Raw genomic sequence first — 24,411 nt, 5'->3', positions numbered from 1 at the left:
GTAAGAAAAAGAGCATAGATTAGAAAATCAATAAACCATATTTAAGAAACACATACACTATCAGCTTCTCTAGGATATAGTAGCTATGCTAGTAAGTATCTCACCTAAAAATTAGGTTAGAAATAAAGTTTGGGGGGCGCCTGGGTGGCTCAGTGGGTTAAGCCGCTGCCTTCAGCTCAGGTCATGATCTCAGGGTCCTGGGATCGAGTCCCGCATCGGGCTCTCTGCTCAGCAGGGAGCCTGCTTCCCTCTCTCTCTCTATCTGACTGCCTCTCTATCTACTTGTGATCTCTCTCTATCAAATAAATAAATAAATAATCTTAAAAAAAAAAAAAAAAAAGAAATGAAGTTTGGTTGATGGGAGAATCCAAAGGCCAGGCTAAGATGCCTGTGAACAAGGAGGGTTCTGGACATCTCTTGATGCCACTGAAATCAATAAACACTTTTAGAGAGAACCAACTATGTACAATGTACCAAAACCTGGTTCCCAAACTCAAATATGTGGGGGGAACAGCACACAAATTATTAGTATATAACGCAAAGTAAGCAAAAATAAGCTCTGAAATCAAAGCAGAAACAAAGTCTAATAGAATTACAACACAGGGCCTGATTAATTCCAACTGTGAGGATTTAGGCAGGCTGCACAAAAGGGAGGAGCATTTGATCTGAACCTCAGAAGATGGGCAGGCTTTCAACAGAGGGTTTTTTTTTGTTTTTTTTTGTTTGTTTGTTTATTTACAGCATAACAGTGTTCATTGTTTTGGCATCACACCCAGTGCTCCATGCAGTACGTGCCCTCCCTATTACCCACCACCTGGTTCAACAGAGTTTTTCTAATCGCAAACATCACCATCAGTCAAATCAGCAAAGATTATGCTTTCATACAATGTTTATTTAGGAAGGAAGAAGCCCTTGTTGGGATTTGCCTAGTTTCAGTTTTTTATACAGCAATTACTGTAGTTCATAAACTGCACAATAACACTCCTTTTGACATATCCAGCATATCACAGCACTCAGCACAGTGACAATTCCATAATAGGCACTCAATAAATGTTTACTGACGACAACTACAGATTATCCTAAAGTCTTACTTAGTCAAGTAAAATACGGCTTACAAAAAACATTAATGAAACAACTCAGAACTAATTAATACAGAGCTAAGATCTTGAGTAAGGAAAACAAAATTCAGCAAAATTAAATGCTGAATATCAAGGGAAGAGGCACTATAATTAAAAAACATGGTAATAGGAAAGACTCATTGCCAATATGTACTGCATTGCTTTTATCATTCGTGTCCTATATTTGTGAATATCAACTGGAATTGTAAAATAGTTTAAATGTATGTATGGATCATACTAGAAACACTTTAACCACCATATAATCAAGTCTTAACATTAGTTATGTATATACCCAAGAAAGACATTACAACGTCCTTGTGACCTTAGGACAGTGAATATTGGTGAGTGTGTGACATAAAAATTATTCAGGGGGAGTGTCTGCATCAACATAGGACTATTTAACTATCTCCAAGGTCTATAAGGTATGAAGACATCTATTTACTTTAATCCAAGGAGACCACTGCTCTTGACCATTTTGAATACAATGGACCAGACCACTCAACTGTGCTGTCCTCTTTCTCAGCCTCTCAGCACCATTAGCCTGAAGTATTTACTCCCTCTCTGGAGACAATCTTCTCTCTTGCCTTCTGTAATGCCTTATTCTCCTTTTCCCTCCCACCTCAACTGGTCTTTTCATTTGTTTCCTTTCAAACACCACCTTCTCCCACCCAACCCCCATCTTTACCTACTGAGGACCTTAAGGGCTTAACTCTAACTCCATGTTCTTCTGTTAATATTTTACCTCTAGATGATATCACTGATTCTTATGGAGTTCAGAATGATTTTTAAACTCAAGTCCCCCAAATTAATTTACCATAATTTCTATTTATTACTTGGTTAGTTTTATCGTTATGGTATATTGTCTTTCCCATAAGGAAATTGTCTTTCCCTTCCTCCAGAAGGGCAGGAAATAAGACTTTTCACTACCATAACCAACTCTAGCAATGGACCTTTACACTTAGAAAGCACTGATTAATTTATATGGAACAAATGAAAGACATCAAGGAAAATGAGTGAAAAGTAAGCTTAATATCTTAGAGGGATAGAGACTAATCAAAGTACATCAGCTCTAACAAAAGAGCCATATTATCATATCATGGCTTTACAGTTTGGGTCGAATTTTCAGAACAATCAACTTGTTCAACTAAATTCTACATTAAATTAAGCCTTTAGGATATCAAACAATATAGCGAACACAATAACATCTGCATTGCAAACATAGAAACAGTATTTCAAAAAAAGCCTAACATATCTATCCTGTATCATTAAGCTTGGAGGTAAGAGGTTTTTGAAATTGATAGCTCATTTCTTTCAAGGGGATGGGAAAGTGAAGTAGGTAATTAAAAGGGCTGAGAAAAGAGAGTCAATGACAATTTTAAATAAATTTTTTATTCTGAACTAGTTATAAATATACAGAGAAGCTGCAAAATTAGTACACAGTTCCCATATACCTCTCCACCCAACCTCTTCTCATGTTAAGAGCTTACATAACCATGGTAACAATGATCAAAATTATGAAACTGACAGTACTTTACCAAAGTATAATACTTTTTACCAAACTAAAGGCCTTATTCTAATTTCAACATTTTTTCCCTAATGTCCTCTATCTGTCTCAGGGTTCAATCCAGGATCTCACATTTCATTTACTTAACATTTCTTCTAAGTTCCCACCAACCCAACCTGTAACAGTGTTCAGTCTTTGTCTTTCATGATCTTTTTACAGTATACTGCACAGTTATTTTATAAAATGTCCTAGAATATGGATTTGCCTGGTGTTTTCTCATGACTGGAATAAGATAATTTATTTTGGAGAAAGAGCAACACAAAAATGATACTGTCTCCTTCTCAGTATATCTGACTATTGGTAATGTTAACCTTGATCATTTTGTTAAGGTATCCGCTAGGTCCGTTCACTGAACCATTACAGTCTTACATTAGTAAACATCTCAGGGAATATATTTTGAGACTATGCCAGTCTTATGATGATTTAAATGTTCACCCACTAATTTTCACAACCATCAGTGGATCTTGTCTGCAACAGTTCTTACTGAGGTGTTTGCTTCATGGTGATTATTTAAAATCTATTTCCTTCTACACTTACTAATTAGAAATCTTCTTTGGAAAAAAGCTATCCTTACTCCTGTACTGACTTTTGCATTTGATTACTTATATCGGTATGGGCTCATGAATATTTATTTCATTCTATGGATTAAAATATTATCATTATTTTTTTTTAACTCAAATTGTTTTAGCATGAGCTATCAGATGCTCCTTTAGGTTGGCTCCTATGTTCTTTCCACAAGCCCCCATTTTTCTGTTAAGCACTTTCCTATTTTCTGGAACCAGAAAGTTATCCAGGCTCACTGTTTATTTTCCCTGCCCCAGTCCTGAAATCAACCACTTCTCCAAGATGCCTTGGTCCATTTCACTGGAGAAAGGTGTATAGCAACTAAAATCTGGGTGTTAGGTATGCGTAATGCTTCTAAGCCCCCTTAATGGACAGTTAGGAAATAAAATCATGTACAATAACCCCATATATATACACACAGCAATATTTCTACATCTATCTGCATATAAATTAAATACCATGACTTCATAGTAATATCTCTTGATTCCAGTCCAACACCACAGGGCTCATTTAAGCCTTCCCACTTTACTTATTTATAAATTCTTGAACAATGAAAACCTCAGCCCTCATTATCAATATTTATTTGAATTCTAGTACACATATCAAGTACTTTCAGAACGGCTAGCCTATCATCTGTGAGAAACACATTACTAGATTACAAGATTTATATACAGTTCCATTTAGCTTAATAGCATTCAATCAAGAAAATATTTTCCAAAGCCACTTAGGTTAGTTCCCTTCTTCCCTGCCCCTTTGAGGGTGTTTGTATTATTTGTTTATAAAACAAGTTTGCTTGTTAGTGTTTGTATTCTCTTTTGGTTCCCCCCAATGCATCTGATTGGTTTTGTTTACTTAGGTTTTAGAGTATGTTAAATATTACTGTGGTTTGGAGAGTCAGAGCTATTCTCTAAAGAGATATGCTAAGAGAAGGCTCTCTTCAAACGCACCACCCCATTTCCATTTCCCCCTTTTTTCCATTCTTCTTCCCAACACTCCCATAGATTACTTACTGGTCTCTCTACTTTCTAGTTCATCCTTCCTGTTTTCTTTTGTAAAAAAGATCAGATATGTGTATATTTTCTTATACCAAGATTAGCATACAACAAATAGTTTTTGTGCTTCTCCCCCCGCTCAGCTTAATGGGATGTCCAGGAAATCATTCCGTATTAGCTCATTAGAGATCTTCTTCTCTTTTTTAAAGCTGCCAAGTCTCCAATGTGTGGGTGTACCACAGGAGATTCAAGCACTCTCCTATCTATGGGCAGTTAGGTTGTCCAATAGTTCACACTTACCAACAATACGGAAAATAACTTTTTATGTGAATATTTTATATTGCTGGAGATGCATCTTCAGATACAACGAGATGATGGATACCCAGGTCAATAAGCTAACTGTATATGTATATGCTAATTATAACCCACATTAAAAAATCTTGTTTGAGGGGCGCCTGGGTGGCTCAGTGGGTTAAGGCCTCTGCCTTCAGCTCAGGTCATGATCCCAGGGTCCTGGGATGGAGTCCCGCATTGGGCTCTCTGCTCAGTGGGGAGTCTGCTTCCCTCTCTCTCTCTCTGCCTGCCTCTCTGCCTGCTTGTGATCTCTGTCTGTCAAATAAATAAATAAAATCTTAAAAAAAAATCTTGTTTGAGACTTTACTAACTTTTAAGAGTATAAAGGGACTTCTAAAACAAAAAATGTTTGAGGGGCGCCTGGGTGGCTCAGTGGGTTAGGGCCTCTGCCTTCGGCTCAGGTCATGGTCCCAGGGTCCTGGGATCGAGCCCCGCGTTGGGCTCTCTGCTTGGCGGGGAGCCTGCTTCCTCCTCTCTCTCTCTCTCTGCCTGCCTCTCTCCCTACTTGTGATCTCTATCTGTCAAATAAATAAATAAAATCTTTAAAAAAAAAAAAAAAAAGTTTGATTAGTTATAACTGTCCAAAATACAAAGATACAAACAGAATACAATGGTATGTAGTCATATCTTTAAAAGGACATTCATAACTAAGTTATGATAAACAATGGCCATGTTTATAGTCTGCACGATTCCCAAGTTCCCTCCATTATCAGGTATGATTTTCATTTCATATGTAAGGAATTTGTTTAATCTTTTTGGAACATTTTTAATGTGTTGAGCCAAGAACAATGGGTAAAGTGACAACTTAACTTCCAAACTCATGCTCTGCCAAAAAGGAATACTTTAAGTTCCATCAAATATTCAAAACATGGAAAACTGGGAAGAAATGAAATTATCTTTTCAAAACACTTTCAAGATAAAACCTAGCATTATGAAGTTTAAAAAAAACAGTACAGCGAGGACAAATGTGCAAATATTACATACAACTATCAAGAACAAACCTCACATATGATATTGAACAAAATAAGTCACAAGTGAATAAATTTGATGACTCCATTTATATAAAATAAAAATATGTAAAACTAACTTATACTTTCTATTTAATATATACACAGGTTGCAAAGAACAATATAAGTCCAAGTAATAATTTCCTCTGGAGGAAGGGAGGAAATAATAACTGGGAAGGAATACACATGGGACTTCTGGAATACCAATAATCTTCTCATTTCCTGAGATGATCACTTTGTATGTATTACTTACAGTGTTTTATTATGTATTTTTTAAAATATATTTATCTTTCAGAATAAAGAAAGGTAAATTTAAAAAGCAGTACTACTGCTCTGTGGCAAACTGTAATTTTTGCTAGGAAGAGTAAAGCCACAATAAACTACCATAGCTGGCAGTCAGTCACTGAATAACAAAATGTGAAAATGAACCTTCTTGTTTTAAAGCAGGTTCAAATCTTCACAAACAAAACACACTATGTGCTTATTAACATGATCAAAAGAATTAATCTTTGGAAGGCAGGTGGCATCTGATGAAGATTAAATATTCATTATTCATCAAAGGTGAAAACATTAACTATATTTTTTAACATGATAGGGAACATATTATAATCCTAGAATTATTATGCCTATAATGGAAATACTAAAATAATTCCTTCCATTTGCATTTCCTATTTCATAAAAAACATCAATAGATGGGCCCAAATACATATGCAGAAACTTAAAACACAAAAAGATTCAGGTATTAAGAGCTATTGTTAATACAAATCTTAAATCAATTGCTTTTCTACTATTCTACTCCCATGAATTCTGTGATTAGCCATTTCTCCAAGAATCTCTAGCTTCTTTTAGTGGGGAATCCTATTCAGAGATCACAATCTGAATGCTAGCTACCACTAGGTTGTCATTTGCACTAAAATGGTTAAGAAGTAAGTGGCAAAATTAGCAAAAGAGCTGAGACCAGATGCAAATTATCCTATTTGTAATACTATGTCCTTTCCCTATTTTTCAATAAATTACATCCATGTGTATCTTGCATATGGCCATGAACTATCATTTCTCATGAAATTTATAGCTATTACTTACTGAGACACCTTGGAAAAATCATAGTTTTCTATGTAATATATAAATAAATAATCTGACTTACTTCTTAAATTATACAAAGAGGAAATGGGATATTACACGTGAGGGCTTTTTTGATGTTAACATAAAAACTGACAAAAGATTAAAAGGGCATCTTTCAGTTTACACAGATAGACTAGTAACGAAACATTAAAGGGACAGAGGGTACAAGATAAATGAAACCGTTAAGGAGGTAACATAAATAAGGGCTTGTTCTATAAAATAAATATTTTCTGTAATTAAAAAATAAATATTCCTGTAATTAGAAATAATTTCCTATCAATAACCTAGTGAAATTAAGCAATGAAGAAAAATAAGACCCTCATGACACAAAATACCTTAAAATAACTTAAATTAAAAAGTAGGGACGCCTGGGTGGCTCAGTGGGTTAAGCCTCTGCCTTCATGATCTCAGGGTCCTGGGATGGAGTCCCGCATTGGGCTCTCTGCTCAGTGGGGAGTCTGCTTCCCCCTCTCTCTCTCCTGCCTCTCTGCCTACTTGTGATCTCTGCCCAATAAATAAATAAAATCTTTGAAAAAAAACAAAACAAAAACATAAAGGTGAGAGGCACCTGGTTGGCTCAGTTGTTCAACATCTGTCTTTGGCTCAGTTCATGATACCAGGGTCCTGAGACTGAGCCCCTCATCAGGCTCCCTGTTCAGCTGGGAGTCTGCTTCTTCCTCTCCCTGTGCCCCTTCTCCTGACTTATGTACACTCTGTCTCTCTTTCTCAAATAAATAAAATCTTTAAAAAATATATATAGATAAAAAGTGAAAGCTCAGAACAACTTAAAAATATTTGTAGATAAATATTTATATGTTCCCTTAACAGGAATAAATGAACCAAAAAATGCTTGGGGAAAGGGCCAACATGGAGGAGAAATAACATCTGATTTACATTAACAAATGACAATTTAAGACGAATAAATACTTAGCCTCACTGGTAATCAGAGAAATATAAATTAAAACAAAAATTAAATATTTTCCATCCATCAGATTGGCAGGGAGGAAGAGAAAATTGGCAGTATTGACTGTTGTTGGCAAGAGAGGGGGAAAACTGGTATGCTGCTTTATCAAAAGGTGCTGCATTTGAGAAAATGTATGCTATTCCTATAAGCACCATGTACTTATAAATTTTATAAATATTATAAATCAATAAAAAATCAATAAATTTTATAAATATTATAAATCAATAAAAATTACATAAAAGATGAATGGATTTTTTTTGGCAGAGCACAGAGGATTTTTAAGGCGGTGGAACCATTCAGAGAGCTACTGTGGTGGTGAGATACCTTTGTCGAAACCCACAGAAGGAGGGGTGCCTGGGTGGCTCAGTGAGTCAAGTCTCTGCCTTCGGCTCTGGTCGTGACCTCCGGATCCTGGGATCGAGCCCCGAATCGGGCTCTCTGCTTGGCGGGGAGCCTGCTTTCCCCTTTCTCTCTGCCTACTTGTGATCTGTCTGTCTGTCTGTCTGTCTCTCTCTCTCTCTCTGTCAAATAAATAAATAAAATCGTTATAAAAAGGAAAAAAAAAGATGAATGGAAAAAGAAATTAAAAATATGTCTGAAATAGAATTTGTTGTAAAGCCTAAAAATGGCTTCCACAGTAATAACTCCTCCAAATCTCTCCAGTAAAGATTTCATGATAATGCAACTGTGACAAAGTCTCTCATACCCAATTCGAAGTTGTAACGAGAGAAAAACGAAGTGACAATGGCTTAGCAGCCTTGGCAGGAGTTTCACAGGTTTCTAGCAAAGCTTATGATATTCTTCTCTAAAATTTAAACCTTCATTCTGAAAGGCTAGAGATCCAGAAAGTCTCAGTTAAAGTCACGGCTGAGCCACTTTGAAAACTGTGTGCATTTAGGCGAATAATTCAATTTCTCTGAGTCTGTTTCCTTATCTATAAAATGTGTACAAAACCATCTGTCCCACTGGATCACTGTAAAGGTTAGAAACCATGAATGACCAGGGCCTAGGGCCAAGTACTGGGCACATATACACACTTGTCATATCATCACTACTCCTATCATTATGGAGTCTAATTTCACCCTAATTTGTGAATCATTAGGTTTACACATCAATTACCACTCTGCTGAAGTAAAAAAGTATAGTTAATACATCCTATATGACTGTGAAATATGCTCTCTACATTGAATGTTTAAAGAGGAGGGAAAGAAAGAGGGAGAGGGGAAAAGGGAAAAGAAGAATGAAAAACACAGGAGGAAGCTCAACAGACATGAACCAAGTTTAGCAATGCACTTTAATGAAGGAAGATGGCAAACTGTAACACAGACCACCCTGAAGCTTAACAGAACCCACTCATTAAACTGACATTGAACTTACCAATTAAATGTGATCGACTTGAAGCAAGGTGAACTTTCTCCTATGCTGGGATGTCCTCACAAAGCTGTGGAATAAAACTTGCCTTTTCTATTTAAAGCCATTCCTTTATTGCTAAACAGTTGGTCTCAGAGGAAGGCAGCAAGCAGGGTTACAAAGAGAAAAAAGAGGAGGATAAAGATGAAGAGGAAAACAACATGCAATTATGGATCAAATCTCTTCACCCAATCCTTTCAGACTGTCCTCGTGTTCTAACCTGTAGTTGCTGGGAGCTGTCGTTGAGATTGTCCTCCCTTCGTCGAGCCTCCTCAAGCATCTGTGCGCTTTTCTTCTTTTCCACCTGTTCTTTGTGCTTCAGATTTGCTACCTTCTTATTCTGGTCTTTTACTTGCCTATTGATAAAGGGGAGAAAAACCAAGCTTTTACATATATGCACAGAGAAGAACATTTGCATTTACAAATCTATACCACAGACACCAAGTAACAGCTGAAAACAAACAAAGAATTCTTGCTGCAAGATTTTTCTAACAATTCAACATTCTCTCCTACCAAGGGTAGCAAATTGGATACAATGATATTTCAGAAACAAAGTTTAAGCATGTACTTTACAAAGCACAAAGCCATAAAACATGAGAAAGGCATCGGGTAGTCTGAAGAAATCAATTCAGAGATTTATGTTGGAAACAGGGAAAGGCTACCAACATCAATGCTATGAAAGAATAGAGTAGCCAATTAAGAAAGGTTTGATATTCTAGCTCTAATGTTACTATTATTAAATATTTCAAACTTCCAAGACTATATATAATATATATGAATATAAAAATAATGATGTAACAATATGGGAACCCCACTTAACCACCCAAAGATTATAGGTACTTCTGAAGTTCCTAATCCTATTCCACTGCTTTCACACTAAAATAAGAATGCCTTATATTCTAAATGTTGTGTTTAAGATCCCTCTGCTGTTATTATAGTATGCAACTAAATCACTTATATAGGGATACTTCATTAAGTTTGAATGCTTTTGAAATTCATATATAGTTTATTACTAAATGATTCTTTCTTTTCAATACATGTTTTGAGACTCATACTAAACAATGAGTGCTAACGCAGTTTTTTTCAATCCCTTCAATTTTCACTACAATATAAGTATAAAGCAAATGTTTCAACCCATTCCCAAAGTGACAAACAGCGCAGTTGTTTCATTTTTCTTACTATTATGAGCAATGCTGCTAGTTATGCTTTGCTCGTTGTACTTATGCAAGAGTTTCTCTAAGGCAAGGGCCCAGAAACTGAAATGTTAGGCCATACAATAGGTATACCTTCAGATTCACTAATTACTTTCCAAGAAATTGTATTAACTTGTATTTTCACTAGTAATACACAGCAATACCTGTTACACCTCTAGGAAATCAATAACAGTACTATCTGACTTTCTAAATATTAACAAACTAATAAATATAAATAATACCTCATCATAGCTTTAAAATGCATATTGCTAACTACCAAAGCTGAACAACTTTTCTTTATTCTTTTCTTTTTTCTCTTTTCTTAAATTTTAATTCCAGTACAGTTAACATACAATGTTATATTAGTTTCAGGTGTACAATATCATAATTCAACAATTCTATACATTACTCAGTGTTCTTCATGATAAATATACTTTTTATCCCCTTTACCTATTTTACACATCCTCCAATTCACCTCCCCTCTGGTGACCAGTTTGTTCTCTGTAGTTAAGAGTCAGTTTTTTGGTTTGTCTCTTTTTTGCTTTGTTCATTTGTCTGTTTCTTAAATTCCACATATGAGTGAAATCATATGGTATTTGTCTTTCTCTGACTGATTTTACTCAGCATAATACTGCATAGCTCCATTTACATTGTGGCAAATGGCAAGACTTCATTCATTTTTTTTTTAAGGTTTTATTTATTTGACACAGAGATAGATAAAGAGCAGCAGGGGCAGAGGGAGAGAGAGAAGTAGGCTCTCCCTGAGCATAGAGGCCAATATGGGGCTCAATCCCAGGACCCTAGGATCATGACTCGAGCCAAGGCAGACGCTTAACTGACTGAGCGACCCAGGCGCCCAAAGATTTCCTTTTTATGGATGAATAATATTCCAGTGTGTGTCTGTGTCACACCTTCTTTATCCATTCATCTATCCATAGACACTTGAGCTGCTTCCATAATTTGGCTATTTAATGCTGCATTAAACATAGGACTGCATATTATCTTTTTGAACTAGTGTTTTCATATTCTTTGTGTGTGTGTGTGTGTTTTCATATTCTTTAGGTAAATAGTTGAACAACTAAATTGTTGAATCAATTGGTAATCTTATTTTTTGAGGAACCTCCATATTGTTTTCCACAGTGGCTACACCAATTTACTTTCTCACCAACAGCGCACAAGGGCTCCTTTCTCTTCACATCCTCACAAACACCTGTTGGGTCTTGTGTTTTTGATTGCAGCCACTCTGACTGGTGTGAGATGGTATCTCATTTTGGTTCTGATTTGTGTTTGCCTGATGATGAGAGGTGTTCACCATCTTTTATGTGTCTTTTGGTAATCTGTACATCTTCCTTGGATAAATGTCCATTCATGTCTCCTGCCCTTTTTAAATTGGATTATTTGGTTTTTTCATGTTGAGTTGTAGAAGTTCTTTATATACTTTATCCCTATCACCTTCATCAGATATGTCAGTTGCAAAGATCTCGCATTCACTAGGTTCTCTTCTTGTTTGTTGATTGCTCCCTATGCTGTGCAGAAGCTTTTTATTTTAATGTGGTCTCAACAGTTTACTTTTGCTTTTGTTTCCCTTGCCTCAGGAGACATATCTAGAAAAATGGTGTTACCCGATGTCAGAGAAATTACTATCTGTGCTCTCCTTCCAGGATTTTCAAGGTTTCAGGTCTCATATTTAGGTCTTTAGTCAATTTTGAATTTGTTTGTATATGGAGTAAGAAAGAGGTCCACTTTCACCCTTTAGCACATAGCTCTCCAGTTTTCCCAACACTATTTGTTAAACAGACTTTTTCACCACTACATATTCTTGCCCCCTTTATCGATTAACTGATCACATAATTGTGGGTTTATTTCTGGGTTTTTTATTCTGTTCCATTGATCTATGTGTCTACTTTTATGCCAGTACCATACTGTTTTGATTACTAAAAGTTTGTACTACATCTTGAAATCTGGGATTGTATCATCTCTAGTTTTGTTCTTTTTCAAGATCACTTTGGCTATTCAGGGTCTTTTGTGTTCCACACAAGTTTTAGGATCATTTGTTCTAACTCTGAAAAATATAATGGATATTTTCATAGGGATTGCATTATATCTATACATTATTTCAGCTGTATGGACACTTTCACAGTATTTGTTCCTCCAGTCCATGAGCACGGAATATCTTCTCATTTGTTAGTGTTATCTTCCATTTCCTTCATCAATGTTTTATAGTTTTCAGATTATAGGTTTTTTACCTCTTTAGTTAAGTTTACTCCTAGGTATTTTATATTTTAGTACAACTGTGTATGGGACTATCTTTTTATTTTCTCTTTCTGCTTCTATGTATAGAAATGCAACGGATTTCTATATATTGCTTTTGTATACTGTGACCTTACTGAATTCATTTACCAGTTCTAGAAGGTTTTTGGTGGAGGGGCACCTGGGTGGCTCAGTGGTTTAAAGCCTCTGCCTTTCTATTTATGAAAATAAAGGACAATCCAAAGTCATGACCTTCACTATTATTACATTACATTATGTTACATTATATTACATATGCCCTCACACTATTTTAGCTCTGTTCAGAAAATAAAAACCTATGCATACTACAGAGAATCAACAATGTCTGCAGAGTAAAAATCCAATTATTTATTATGCTCCAACTTGGTAGTTCTAAATGTTATTCCAGGGGCTCCTGGGTGGCTCAGTGGGTTAAAGCCTCTGCCTTCGGCTCAGGTCATGATCTCAGGGTCCTGGGATCAAGCCCCGCATCGGGCTCTCCGCTCGGCAGGGAGCATGCTTCCCCCCCCACCCCCACCCCGCCTGCCTCTCTGCCTACTTGTGATCTCTGTCTGTCAAATAAATAAATAAATAAATCTAAAAAAAAAAAAAAAATATATATATATATAGAAGGTTTCTGGTGGAATCTTTAGGGCTTTCTGTATACAGTATCATGTCACATGCAAATAGAAGTTTTATTTCTTCTTGACAATTTGGATGCCTCTGATTTCTTTTTGTTGTCTGACTGCTATGGTTAGGACTTCCAGTACTATGCTGAATGAAAGGGTGAGAATGGTGAGAAAGGGTCTTGTTCCTGAGCTTAGGAGAAAAGCTCTCACCTTTCCTCATTTGAGTATGATATCTGCGGTGGGTTTTTCATATATGGCCTTTTCTTTGTTGAAGTATGGTCCCTGAAAACCCACTTTGTTCAGAGTTTTATCATGAATGGATGTTTGTACTTTGTCAAAAGCTTCTTCTCCATGTACTGAAATGATCATGCAGTTTTTTATCCTTTCTCTTGATGTGACATATCGCATTGGTTTATGAATCAAACCACTCTTCCATCCCAGGAATAAATCCTGCTTGGTGATAATGATTTTTTTAACGTATTGTTGGATTTGGTTTGATAGTACTTTGTTGAGAATTTTTGTATCTACATTCATCAGAGATATTGGCCTGCAGTTCTCTTTTTTAGTAGAGTCTTTAACTGGTTTTGGTATCAGGATAGTACTGGCCTCACAGAATGAATTTGGAAGCTTTCTTTTCTTTCTCTTCTGCTTCTTTGAATAGTTTGGAGAAGAATAGGTATGGGTTCTTCTTTAAATGTTTGGTAGAAATCATCTCTAAAAGTCTCTAGTCATGAACTTTTGTTTGTTGGGAGGTTTTGATTACTGACTTAATTTCATTGCTGGTATCAATGTGTTCAAATTTTCTATTTCTTATTTCAGTTTTGTAAATTATATATTTCTAGGAATTTATCCATTTCTTCTAGGCTATCCAATTTGTTGGCATATAATTTTTTAAAATACTCTCTTATATCCCTTGTATTTCTGTGGTTTCAGTTATTATATCTCCTCTTTCATTTCTGATTTTGTTTATCTGAGTCCTCTCTTTTTGCGGGGAGTCAGGTTAAAGGTTTATCAATCCTGTTGATCTTTTCCAGGAACCAGCTCCTGGGTTCATTGATTTATTCTATTGGGGTCTTTTTTAGTTTACATTTATTTCTGCTCTACTATTTATTATTTCCTACCTTCTACTGGTTTTGAGTTTTGTTTGTACTTCTTTTCCTAGCTCTTATAGGAGGGTTAGTTGAGGTTTTTCTTGCTTCTTGGGGTAGGCCTATATTGCTATAATCTTTCTTCTTAGAACTGTTTTTGCTGCATCCTAAAGATTTTGGACCGCTATCTTTTCACTTATGTTTGTCTTCATATACTTTTTTCTTTCCTCTTTGATTTCATGGCTGACCCATTCATTGTTTGACAGCATGTTGTTTAACCTCCATGTATATGGAGTCTTTCCAGATTTTTTCTTATGGTTGATTTCCAGTTCCATAGTGTTGTGGTTGGAAATGACATCATAGGACTTCGATCTTTTTGAATTTGTTGAGACTTGTTTTGTGGCCTATTTTGTGATCAATTCTGAAGAACGTAACCATGCACACTTGAAAAAAAGGTGTATACTGTTTTAGGATGAAATGTTCTGAATGTATCTGTTAGATCCATTTGGTCCAATGTGTCCTTCACAGCTACCATTTCCTTGTTATTTTCTGTTTAGATGATCTGTCCATTGATATAAGTGGGGTGTTGAAGTCCCTTCTATTATTACATTACTATCAATTATTTCCTTTATGTTTATTAGCTGTTTTATGTATCTGGGTGCTGTCACATCGGGTGAGTACATATTTATAATTGCCACAATTGCTATGCTTTCTTGTTGAATTGTTCCCTTTATAATAAGATAGTGTCCTTCTTTGTCTCTTGTTACAGCCTTAAAGTCTATTTTGTCTGATATAAGTATTGCTACCTCAGCTTTCTTTTCATTTTGGTTTGCATGGTAAGTGCTTTTCTATCCCATCACTTCCAATCTGCATGTGTTTTCAGGTCTGAAATCAATCTCTGGTAGGTAGCACACAGATGGGTCTTGCTTTTTTTTTAATCTACTCTGTCACCCTGTATCTTTTTTTTTTTTTTTTTTTTAAGATTTTATTCATTTGACAGAGAGAGATCACAAGTACGCAAAAAGGCAGGTAGAGAGAGGGGGAAGCAGGCTCCCCGCCGAGCAGAAAGCCCGAAGCGGAGCTCGATCCCAGGATCCTGAGATCATGACCCAAGTCGAAGGCAGAGGTCTAACCCACTGAGTCACCCAGGCGCCCCACCCTGTATCTTTTGAATGGAGCATGTAGTCCATTTATATTGAAAGTAATTTTTGATAGGTATGTATTTATTGCTATTTTGTTACTTGTTTCATGGTTGTTTTTGTAGTTCTTCTCTTGCTCTCTCACAATTTGTTGACTTTCTTTAGTGATACATTTGGCTTCCTTTCTCTTTATTCTTTGCATATCTATTATTAGTTTTTGTTTTATGATTACCATTAGGTTTATATACAACATCTTATGCACATAACAGTCTATATTAAGTTGATGGTCACTTAAGTTTGAGCTCATTCTTTACTCCTTCCCCATACACTTCCCAAATTTAGGTACACAGTATCATACTTTACATCCCCTTATTGTGTGAATCCTTTGGCTGATTTTTATAGATATACTTAATTTTATTGCATTTACTCTTTTATTTTATTGCTTTTACTCTTATGGTCTTTCTTTTCCATTCAGTCCCCTTTAACATTTCTTCTAAGACTGGTATAGTGGTCATGAATTCCTTTAACTTTTGTTTGGGAAAAACTCTTCATCTCTCCTTCTATTTTGAATGATAGCCTTGCTAGATAGAGTATTCCTGGCTGCAGGTTTTTTTCTTTCAGGACTTTGAATATATCATACCACTCCCTTCTGGCCTGTAAAGTTTCTACTGTAAAGTCAGCTGAGAGCCTTATGTAGTTTCCATACTAGTATGGGCACTGTGCTTGTTCCCACAGGTGGCCATGTATTTATGCTTGTGGGTTGGGTAGGGAAATGGTGTCCAACAGCTTCTTCATTCCTGGAGAAATCTCAAGAGGATGCTTCTCCCTCCAGCACACACTCTGAGATTAGTAAACAAATCTCCCTCCAGTATACCCCATGTATTTTTCAAACTGCTGCTTCTATGCTGTATCTCTAAGGAGCTATTTGTTGTGCTATCTTCTTTGAAAGTGGGGACTCAGGTTCCTCTCACTCTACTGGCTCTCCCATGAGTCTGCTGATTATCAAATTTCCAGATATTTAAGCCCCACTGACTAGAAGAATTCATGAAATTCAGCACCTCTGTTTTTCAAAGACAAATGTTTTTGGAATTCCTAGTGTAAGAGTCTGTTTCTTTGACTTCTGCACATCTCAGGCATCCTTCAGAAAACCCCATGGGTGCCTTTAGCTGCTGACCACTTCACCACCCTTCCTACCCTCTTCAATGTGGCCTCTTCTCTACATTTAGCTATGGAGAGTCTGTTCTATCGGTCGTCAAGTCATTTTCTGGATTGTGTAAATTATGTGGCTGTTATCCAGATGTATCCATTGGATGAGGTGAGCTTAGGGCCCTCCTACTCTGCCATCTTCCCCAGTAGTTCTGAACATCTTTCCATATGGTATTTGGCCATTCCTGTTTCTACATCTATGGTATAGCTACTTATATCTTCTGCCCATTTTTTAATTAGGTATCTTTTTCTTAATGACTTAAAAGAATATTTTATATATTCTGATAATAATCCCTTATCTATTATATGTTATATAAATATTTTCTTCCAATCTATGAATTACCTTTATGATGTTTTTAATTACAAAATTAAAAAATTTTTATTGTATCAAATGTACCAATCTTCTTTATGGTTTACAATTTTGTGATTTTTTTCACAGTATCTTCCCTATCCCAACCTCATAAAGATATTCTCTTAAAAATTTTGTAACTTTATCTTCCACACTGAAGTCATTAATCCATTTGACACTGATGCTGTATATGGTATGAACTAAAGACATAATTTCATTTTTCGGGTATGACATGAGGTAAGAAAAAAATTTCATTTTTTACATATATTGATAACTAATCATCCCAGCAGCACTAACATGCATTGTCACAACTGTCATACAGAAAGTTTCTGAAAACATGTGTGCCTATTGTGTGGCTCTCTGGTATCTTTGCGAATTTCTGTGCCAAATCTATATTTCCTTAATTATTATGCCTTTATACGAAATCTCAATAGTTATTTCAGGCAAGCCTGCCTACCTTGTTCTTATTCAGGACCATTTTTGTGTTTCCTGGCCTTTAGACTTCTCATATAAATTTCAGAACCAGGCTATCAAACTCTGCCAAACCAGCCAATCAACCAATCAACTAGAGCAATCAAAACTCAGCAGCCACCTTTTGGGATTTTTATTGAAACTGTACTGAATCTACAACTCAATATGGGAAGAACAGACACATTGATGTTCTTGAGCCTTTCAATTCATTGACATGGTATGTCTCTCTAGTTATTTAGTTATCCTTATCCTTTGTTTTCAACAAGTATTTTAATTTCTTCAATAAAAGACTTCCATTTATTTTATTCCTAGGTACCTTATATGTTGTTTTGTTGTCATTTTAAATTTCAGACACCATGTCATTACAAAGTTCCTTATAAAAAGTACTCCCAGAAGAGTAGTTTTCAACAATTTAAGTATTGATAAAATTAACAACTCATTGTTATCTAATGTCCAATACATATTCAATGGTCCCCAGTCGTCTCAAAATAAATCTTTTCACAGTTGGCTTGTTTGAATCAGAATTCATTAAAGGTCCACAGCATTGTGTTTGTTAAATCCTTCAAAGTTCTATTACTCTAGAGAAAAGTCCCTCACTTCTTCCTCTGCCCCCTTTTTTAAATGCCACTGACTTCTTAAAGAAACAGATTTCAGTTTTTTTGTAAAATGACTTACATTTTGGGTTATTTGTCTGTTTCTTCATGGAGTCATTTAACTCATTTCCTGCTTTTCCTTTTCTTTAGATACTGAGATTTAGCTTGAAAGACTTGACCAGATTCAGTTTTAACTCTGTAAGTCATAATACTAAATAATGGCACTGTATATTTCATATTTCCTCACATCAGAAAGCATGTAATGTCTGGTTTTCCCATTCTTAACAAAGCTAGGATTCATCAATATATTAAGGTAGTAACAGCCTTCTCATCTCCCTATAAAATTCACCTTTCATCAACTTTTCATCTAATAGTCCCAAACCCAGATGAACCTTTCCTAAATAAATTATTCCAGTGATATAGTTTATTAAATTAATTTTACTCTAATGTTTTCTTGCTGGCATGTTGACATGCATTTGATTTCAATATGTGGGCTTATATGGCACTATCTTGGTAAATGTTTCTGCTAATAATATTTCTGTGCATTCTTTTGGGTATTTCAGGATTTTTTCAATCTTTACATTCTTTTTATCTTTCTTATTGAACTTCCTAGAATTTCCAGAACCATGATGAAAAGAAGTAGTGAGAGTGAGTATCTTTGTCCTTCTCTTGATTCAACAAAATGCTATTTACATTTCATAATTAACTAGAATATCTGTTAACTTTTTTCTGTGGGAACTTTTTAATCTTTCCTTGTCTGCCAAAAGTTGTCATTTTAGTTGTGAATACATGAATGCTTATTTTATTGACATGTTTTTGAGATTTTCCAATGTTAAACCAATTTTGTCACAAGACAAACCCTTTCTTTTATATTTTGTATATTCACCCCTACAAATTGCTTTACTTTCCTCCAGCTTAACTATACATTTATAAAATTAATGAAAGAATTCTGGCATTTTTATTGTTTTCTGTAACGAAGGTTTCTCAGAGAATATAGTTAATAATACTGTCAAAAACATAACTGTGGAATCCTCTCTACAAGGTTTTGAAAAATACACATTCTCTTTTAGGTTGATCTGAGTATGATCCTACCTATAGGCAACAAAATTTTTAAAAATAATTTCTAAATGTTTCTTCAGCATAGAATTTTAACTATAAAAATTATTCAAAATCAAACAGTATATTAATGACATAAATAGTAGGATAAAAAGTCATTCTCTAATGGAAGTACATACTAATAAGCTATGCCAAGGTCACATTTCAGATCTGTACTTTCTGCTATCTTGACTATTCACAGAAAGATTCAACCACAGAGAATATAATAAAAATAGTTACCAGTAAAAGAAATAGAAACATAAGTCATGTTTATATTTCACTCTCCTCATTACATAATTTACTATGCTAATAATTCCATTTTTGTTAGTCTGATATCAATCATATCAACTAGTGGAAAAAACAGATTGGTACTTTGCATTTAAAAAGACCAAAAAAATGAAGCAAAATTGTTTTCATGAATCAAATTGCTCTTTCTCAAAATTAAATTCCTCATAACATTGCTTTACTAGGTACAAACATTTCACTCTCTGTTTTTTGTTGTTGTTTTTGTTTTTTAGATTTTATTTATTTATTTGACACAGAGAGAGAGATGACAAGTAGGCAGAGAGGCAGGCTGAGGGGGAGAGGGAAGCAAGCTCCCCACTGAGCAGATGAGGGGCTCGATACCAGGACCCTGAGATCATGACCTGAGCCGAAGGCAGAAGCTTAACCCACTGAGCCACCCAGGTGCCCCTTCACTCTGTTTTAAGAGAGAAAAAAATCTCAGCTGGTATATAATTCTTCTCACTCTACATATTGCATTATTCCAGATGGTGCCAGCAACCACTAATGCCTGCAGCAACCTGGTGACTTTGTTACATGGAGTAAGAAACCTAATTAAAATTACCTGTGTATTTTTTGGTTCGAGGGTCAACTTTATATGCTTAACATTTGATCCAATCAAAACCGATTTCATTCTTCAGCACTTTTTATCATAATTATTATCTGAGAGTTAAAGATTTTTTTAAGTTTCTGACTTTACCCTCAAGTCATAGATCTAGTTCGGGCTGTTTTTAGCTGTATTTCAGAAAAGAGAATTAAAAAAAATCCCACTGCCCCTATCCTATCCCAACAACCATTCCAATCCAACTTGTAGTGTGTGTTTAAAAACCAAAAATGTTATTTCTGATTTTCAAAATATTGGTCACAGGATTTTAATGATTATCTCCATTAACTCCAAAAAGACATGATAAAATGCTAAGAAACAAATATAGAATACCAAGCTGAATTCAAAGCATGATCCTAAACATACATGTGTGCATGTATACACACACATGCATAATCCAAAAAAATTAAAAATTAAAATTAAAATTAAATTAAAAACTAAAAAGTTAAAAACTTAAGCTGTTTTTAACTTTTTTCCTAATGATTTTCTGTAGTTTCTAAATTTTCTAAAATAGACAAAATACTTTTTATATATTTTATTTATTTTGGAGAGAGAGACAGAGCACACAATTTGGGGGAGGAACAGAGGGAGAGGAAAAGATGAGAGAAAGAATCCCAAGCAGACTCCAAGCTGAGTGTGCAGCCTGACTCAGAGCTTGATCTCATGACCCTGAGACCATGACCTGAGTCACCCAGATGTCCCAATAGACAAAATTTTTTTTAAAACATTTAAAGTTATGTTTTTAAAAAATAAGACATGTAGGCACCTGGGTGGCTCAGTTGGTTAAGCAGCAGACTCTTGATTTCAGCTCAGGTTAGGTCATGAGATCAAGCCCTCCATGGGGCTCCCTGTTCGGCACAGGGCCTACTTGAGATTCTCTCCTTCACCCTCTATCCCTCCCCCTGCTCACATGCACACACATGCATGCTCTCTAAAACAAACACATAAATACATACGTCTTTAAAAATGAGATACGGTTTGATCTCAAAATAGGGTCTTCTGCATCACACTAATAGAAGGTAGTCCAAATATAGCACATTTAAGTTTCCCTTATTTTTTTGATCTTTAATTTTCTACTTCCTAATGTGTTTTTTTTATACTTTCAATTTCCTTTCTTTATCTTAGTTTTCTGGCTATTACTTCTACATTTTCACTGTACAGAATAAGGGATATTAAATATGAAAATAAAATGATTTTATCTGGTAAGTCAGAGAACTAAAAAAAGTACAGAAAATTGTAAGAGGATTAAATCAATCTCTCTCCTATTGTCTTTCCTACCCCACCTCCTTGTATTATGTATGTGTGCACACACAAGCACGAGTATATGTAGAGTTCTGAATTCACAAATTAACTAGAGTGAATGAATACAACCAATTTCTTATCTCACTAATATCCTTTTCAATACGGTTTCTTAGGTAAAGAATACAAAAGGCAGTATCATCAAAACATATGTTAAGAGTAAAAATAAAAGATGTTACTACAATGTATATTCAGAAATAAATACTCTAAGACAAAACAGAACCTTTGAAACACGAAATTACCTTTTCTTTACTTATAAACAGTTCAATATGTAATTTGATGTAAATCCAAATTGACAAGAAAATCCAAATATGTTAGTAAATCCATACTTTAAAGTGCAAACAGAAAAAAAAGAATTTAAATGGCTTATTATAGATTTTTTTATAAACTCTCTCAGACTGCTATTATGCCTGAATTAATTAATTGGAGTTAAATTCTAGGTGAACTTATATTTTTATTATTCTTCAAGCAGGAAAAGGAGAAAGGAGATTCATAAATGAATTAATCCTTTAAAATCTGATTCTCAATTGATGAGTTCTCAACTATTTTAACAAAGAAATGATGAATAATAGACTGAATACTCTCCACTATCACACAGACATGAATAAATTAATAGGTAAGAAGGGAAAAAAGCAAAAATGGAAAAGACAGTCTGATCTCTACTGGTCTCTGTCACAGGAAGTTTTATATGAATACCTATCATTAGCATCATGTGGGAGCTTGCTGAAAATACAGAATTCTCAGGATCACATCAGATCTACTAAATCTGCCCCTCTTTACTTTGTCATTGTTCCCTCAGTCTCTGCCTCTTAAAATTCAAACCCAAACTCAGGTAAATCTGTTAGGCCATAACTACTACGGATCCCTCTCAGCTCCTGCATCCACTTTAACTAAATATAACGTACAACATGTTAATTTGTTCCTATTATTGTTGCTATATTACTGTGAACCAGATTTATATCTCATTGTATCTATGAAAATGTCTTCCTAGGGGCACTTGGCTACCTCAGTGGAGCCTATGACTCTAGATGTTGGGGTTGTAAGTTTGAGCACCACAATGGATGTGGAGATTACTTAAAATTTTTTTCTAATCATAAAAAAAAAAAAAGGAATGAAATGCTTTCCTGGAGTTCAAGGTCCATGTTTGCTACATTTTCCTAATTCATAACACCTAGCATAGTTCCTCCTAGTGTAGAGATGCTCATTAAGTATTTGTTCAACACTTGCATAAAAAGGAAACTAAGTACATCCCCTCTATTGATAAATCTACCCAAAACAATAGAGTTTAGGGAAAATACAGTTTAACATTACAATGCAATGAAAAATGAACACTTTCCTTATCTTTAAGCACCTAAGAAAAACTATCTAGAAAGGAATAATTCTTGTTCTCCTTCAAAACTTCCATTTTATTAAGAAGCCATCAATACTTTTTTCAGAAACTACATTTCTAATGGCTTTTCCTTTGTCAAAAAGACACACATAATACATACATAATAGGTTACCCAACATAAAAATCTCCCACGCAAATTAAGGAAAAAAATAGAATGCTTCTATTGTCAGGTTTAAAGAAATACCAAAAAGCAAACCTGACTCAGCTATTTGTGTTTTCACTAGAAAAAAGAAGTTTAAGCTAGAAAAAGAGCTTAAAAGAGGCTCCTGGGTGGCTCAGTCAGTTGAGCATTCAACTCTTGATTTCAGCTAAGGTCATGATCTCAGGGGCATGAGATTGAACCCTGTGTCAGGCCCCACACTCAGTGCAGAGTTTGCTTGAGATTTTCTCTCTCTCACTCTCCCTCTGTCCCTTCCCCTGCTCATCTTATGCTCTCTAAAATAAATAAATCTTCAAAAAAAAGAAAAAGAGCTTAGAAATATGCTACTTAGAAGCAAAATTATACTGATAAAGTATTACCTATTAAACATCTATATAATATCCAAGATGCTACAGAGACAGAGAATATACAGATATTGCATGTGTGCACACACACACACACTCCCTCTCCTTCTACCTTCCTGAGAACAGCTCCATTAACACTCACTCAATATAAAAACTAAGATGTGAAATTTCGTCATACTACCTAAACACCTACACTTGGCTTAAAAATATCCATTTCGGGGGTGCCTGGCTGGCTCAGTCAGTTAAGCGTCTGCCTTCAGCTTAGGTCATGATCCCAGGGTCCTGGGATTGAGCCCCACACTAGGCTCCCCACTTAGCGGGAAGCCTGCTTCTCCCTCTCCCTCTGCCTGTCACTCCCCCTGCTTGTGCTCTCTTTGTCAAATAAGTAAATAAAATCTTTAAAAATATATATAAATTTTAAAAAAAGAAAAAATATATATCAATTTCATATGATACCATCCCCAAAAGTATATAAGAAACTAAATAATAGTTTTACATGTTTTATTATGTCTAATGACAATGTTTAAGAGCTGCTTTAAGGAGGGATTTTTATTTTTATGGCACTGTATCCATAACAATCTACAGATAATAAGCCATGATTAAAAAAAAGAAAGATTTCAATACAGAATATAAAAATCATAAAAAAGAATATAAAATCATTAACAATGTGGAGTTTTATATAAACACTGTTAAGTTTCACAAAAAAAAAATGCTTTAAATGATCAACAGTTTTTGTTTTATATATGGGAACACTTCACAAATCTGCCTGTCATCCTTTTGCAGGGGCTATGCTAATCTCCTCTGTATTGTTCAAAGTTTAGTATACGTACTGCCGAAGCGAGCACAATTCAGCAGCTTTTAATCAGCAAGGGAAAAGCACCATGATTAGGCCCATCTTATATTTAATTTCACTTATTTCCATGTTTGTTCTCACTACTACACTAGTCACTTTGTAGGCAAGGACCTTCTCCACATATCTGAGGCAAGGCCTAAATCATAGCAGTTACTCAAAGTTAACAGAATTGATGTTTTTGACAGAAAGCTTTTTTTTTTTTTAATTATTTATTTATTTGACAGGCAGAGAGCATGAAAGAGCACAAGCAGGGGTAGCAACAGAGGCAGAGGGAGAAGGAGTCTGCCTCTCCTTGCTAAGCAGGGAGCCCAATGCAGGACTCCATCCCAGGACCCTGAGATCATGACCTGAGC

The 24,411-nt window shown here is 35.2% G+C and overlaps 1 protein-coding gene and 1 non-coding gene across 12 annotated transcripts in view; both read right to left on the bottom strand.

Annotated features, from left to right (window-relative positions):
• ERC1 (ELKS/RAB6-interacting/CAST family member 1) overlaps positions 1-24,411 on the bottom strand; it is a 547,045-nt gene that overhangs the window by 301,472 nt on the left and 221,162 nt on the right. For all 11 annotated transcript variants that reach the window (XM_046012301.1, XM_046012300.1, XM_046012305.1 and 8 more), the window contains one exon: positions 9,316-9,451. In XM_046012301.1, coding sequence (XP_045868257.1) covers positions 9,316-9,451 — 136 coding nt within the window. The remainder of the gene's footprint in view (positions 1-9,315; positions 9,452-24,411) is intronic.
• LOC123947768 lies at positions 23,944-24,050 on the bottom strand. The gene has a single exon (XR_006819810.1). It is a non-coding gene; the product is annotated as a U6 spliceosomal RNA (small nuclear RNA).

This window comes from Meles meles, chromosome 7 (assembly GCF_922984935.1).
Source record: "Meles meles chromosome 7, mMelMel3.1 paternal haplotype, whole genome shotgun sequence".
Lineage (NCBI taxonomy): Eukaryota > Metazoa > Chordata > Mammalia > Carnivora > Mustelidae > Meles > Meles meles.
The sequence above is the reverse complement of the archived record's forward strand: the minus strand, read 5'-3'. Positions and strand labels throughout refer to the sequence as shown.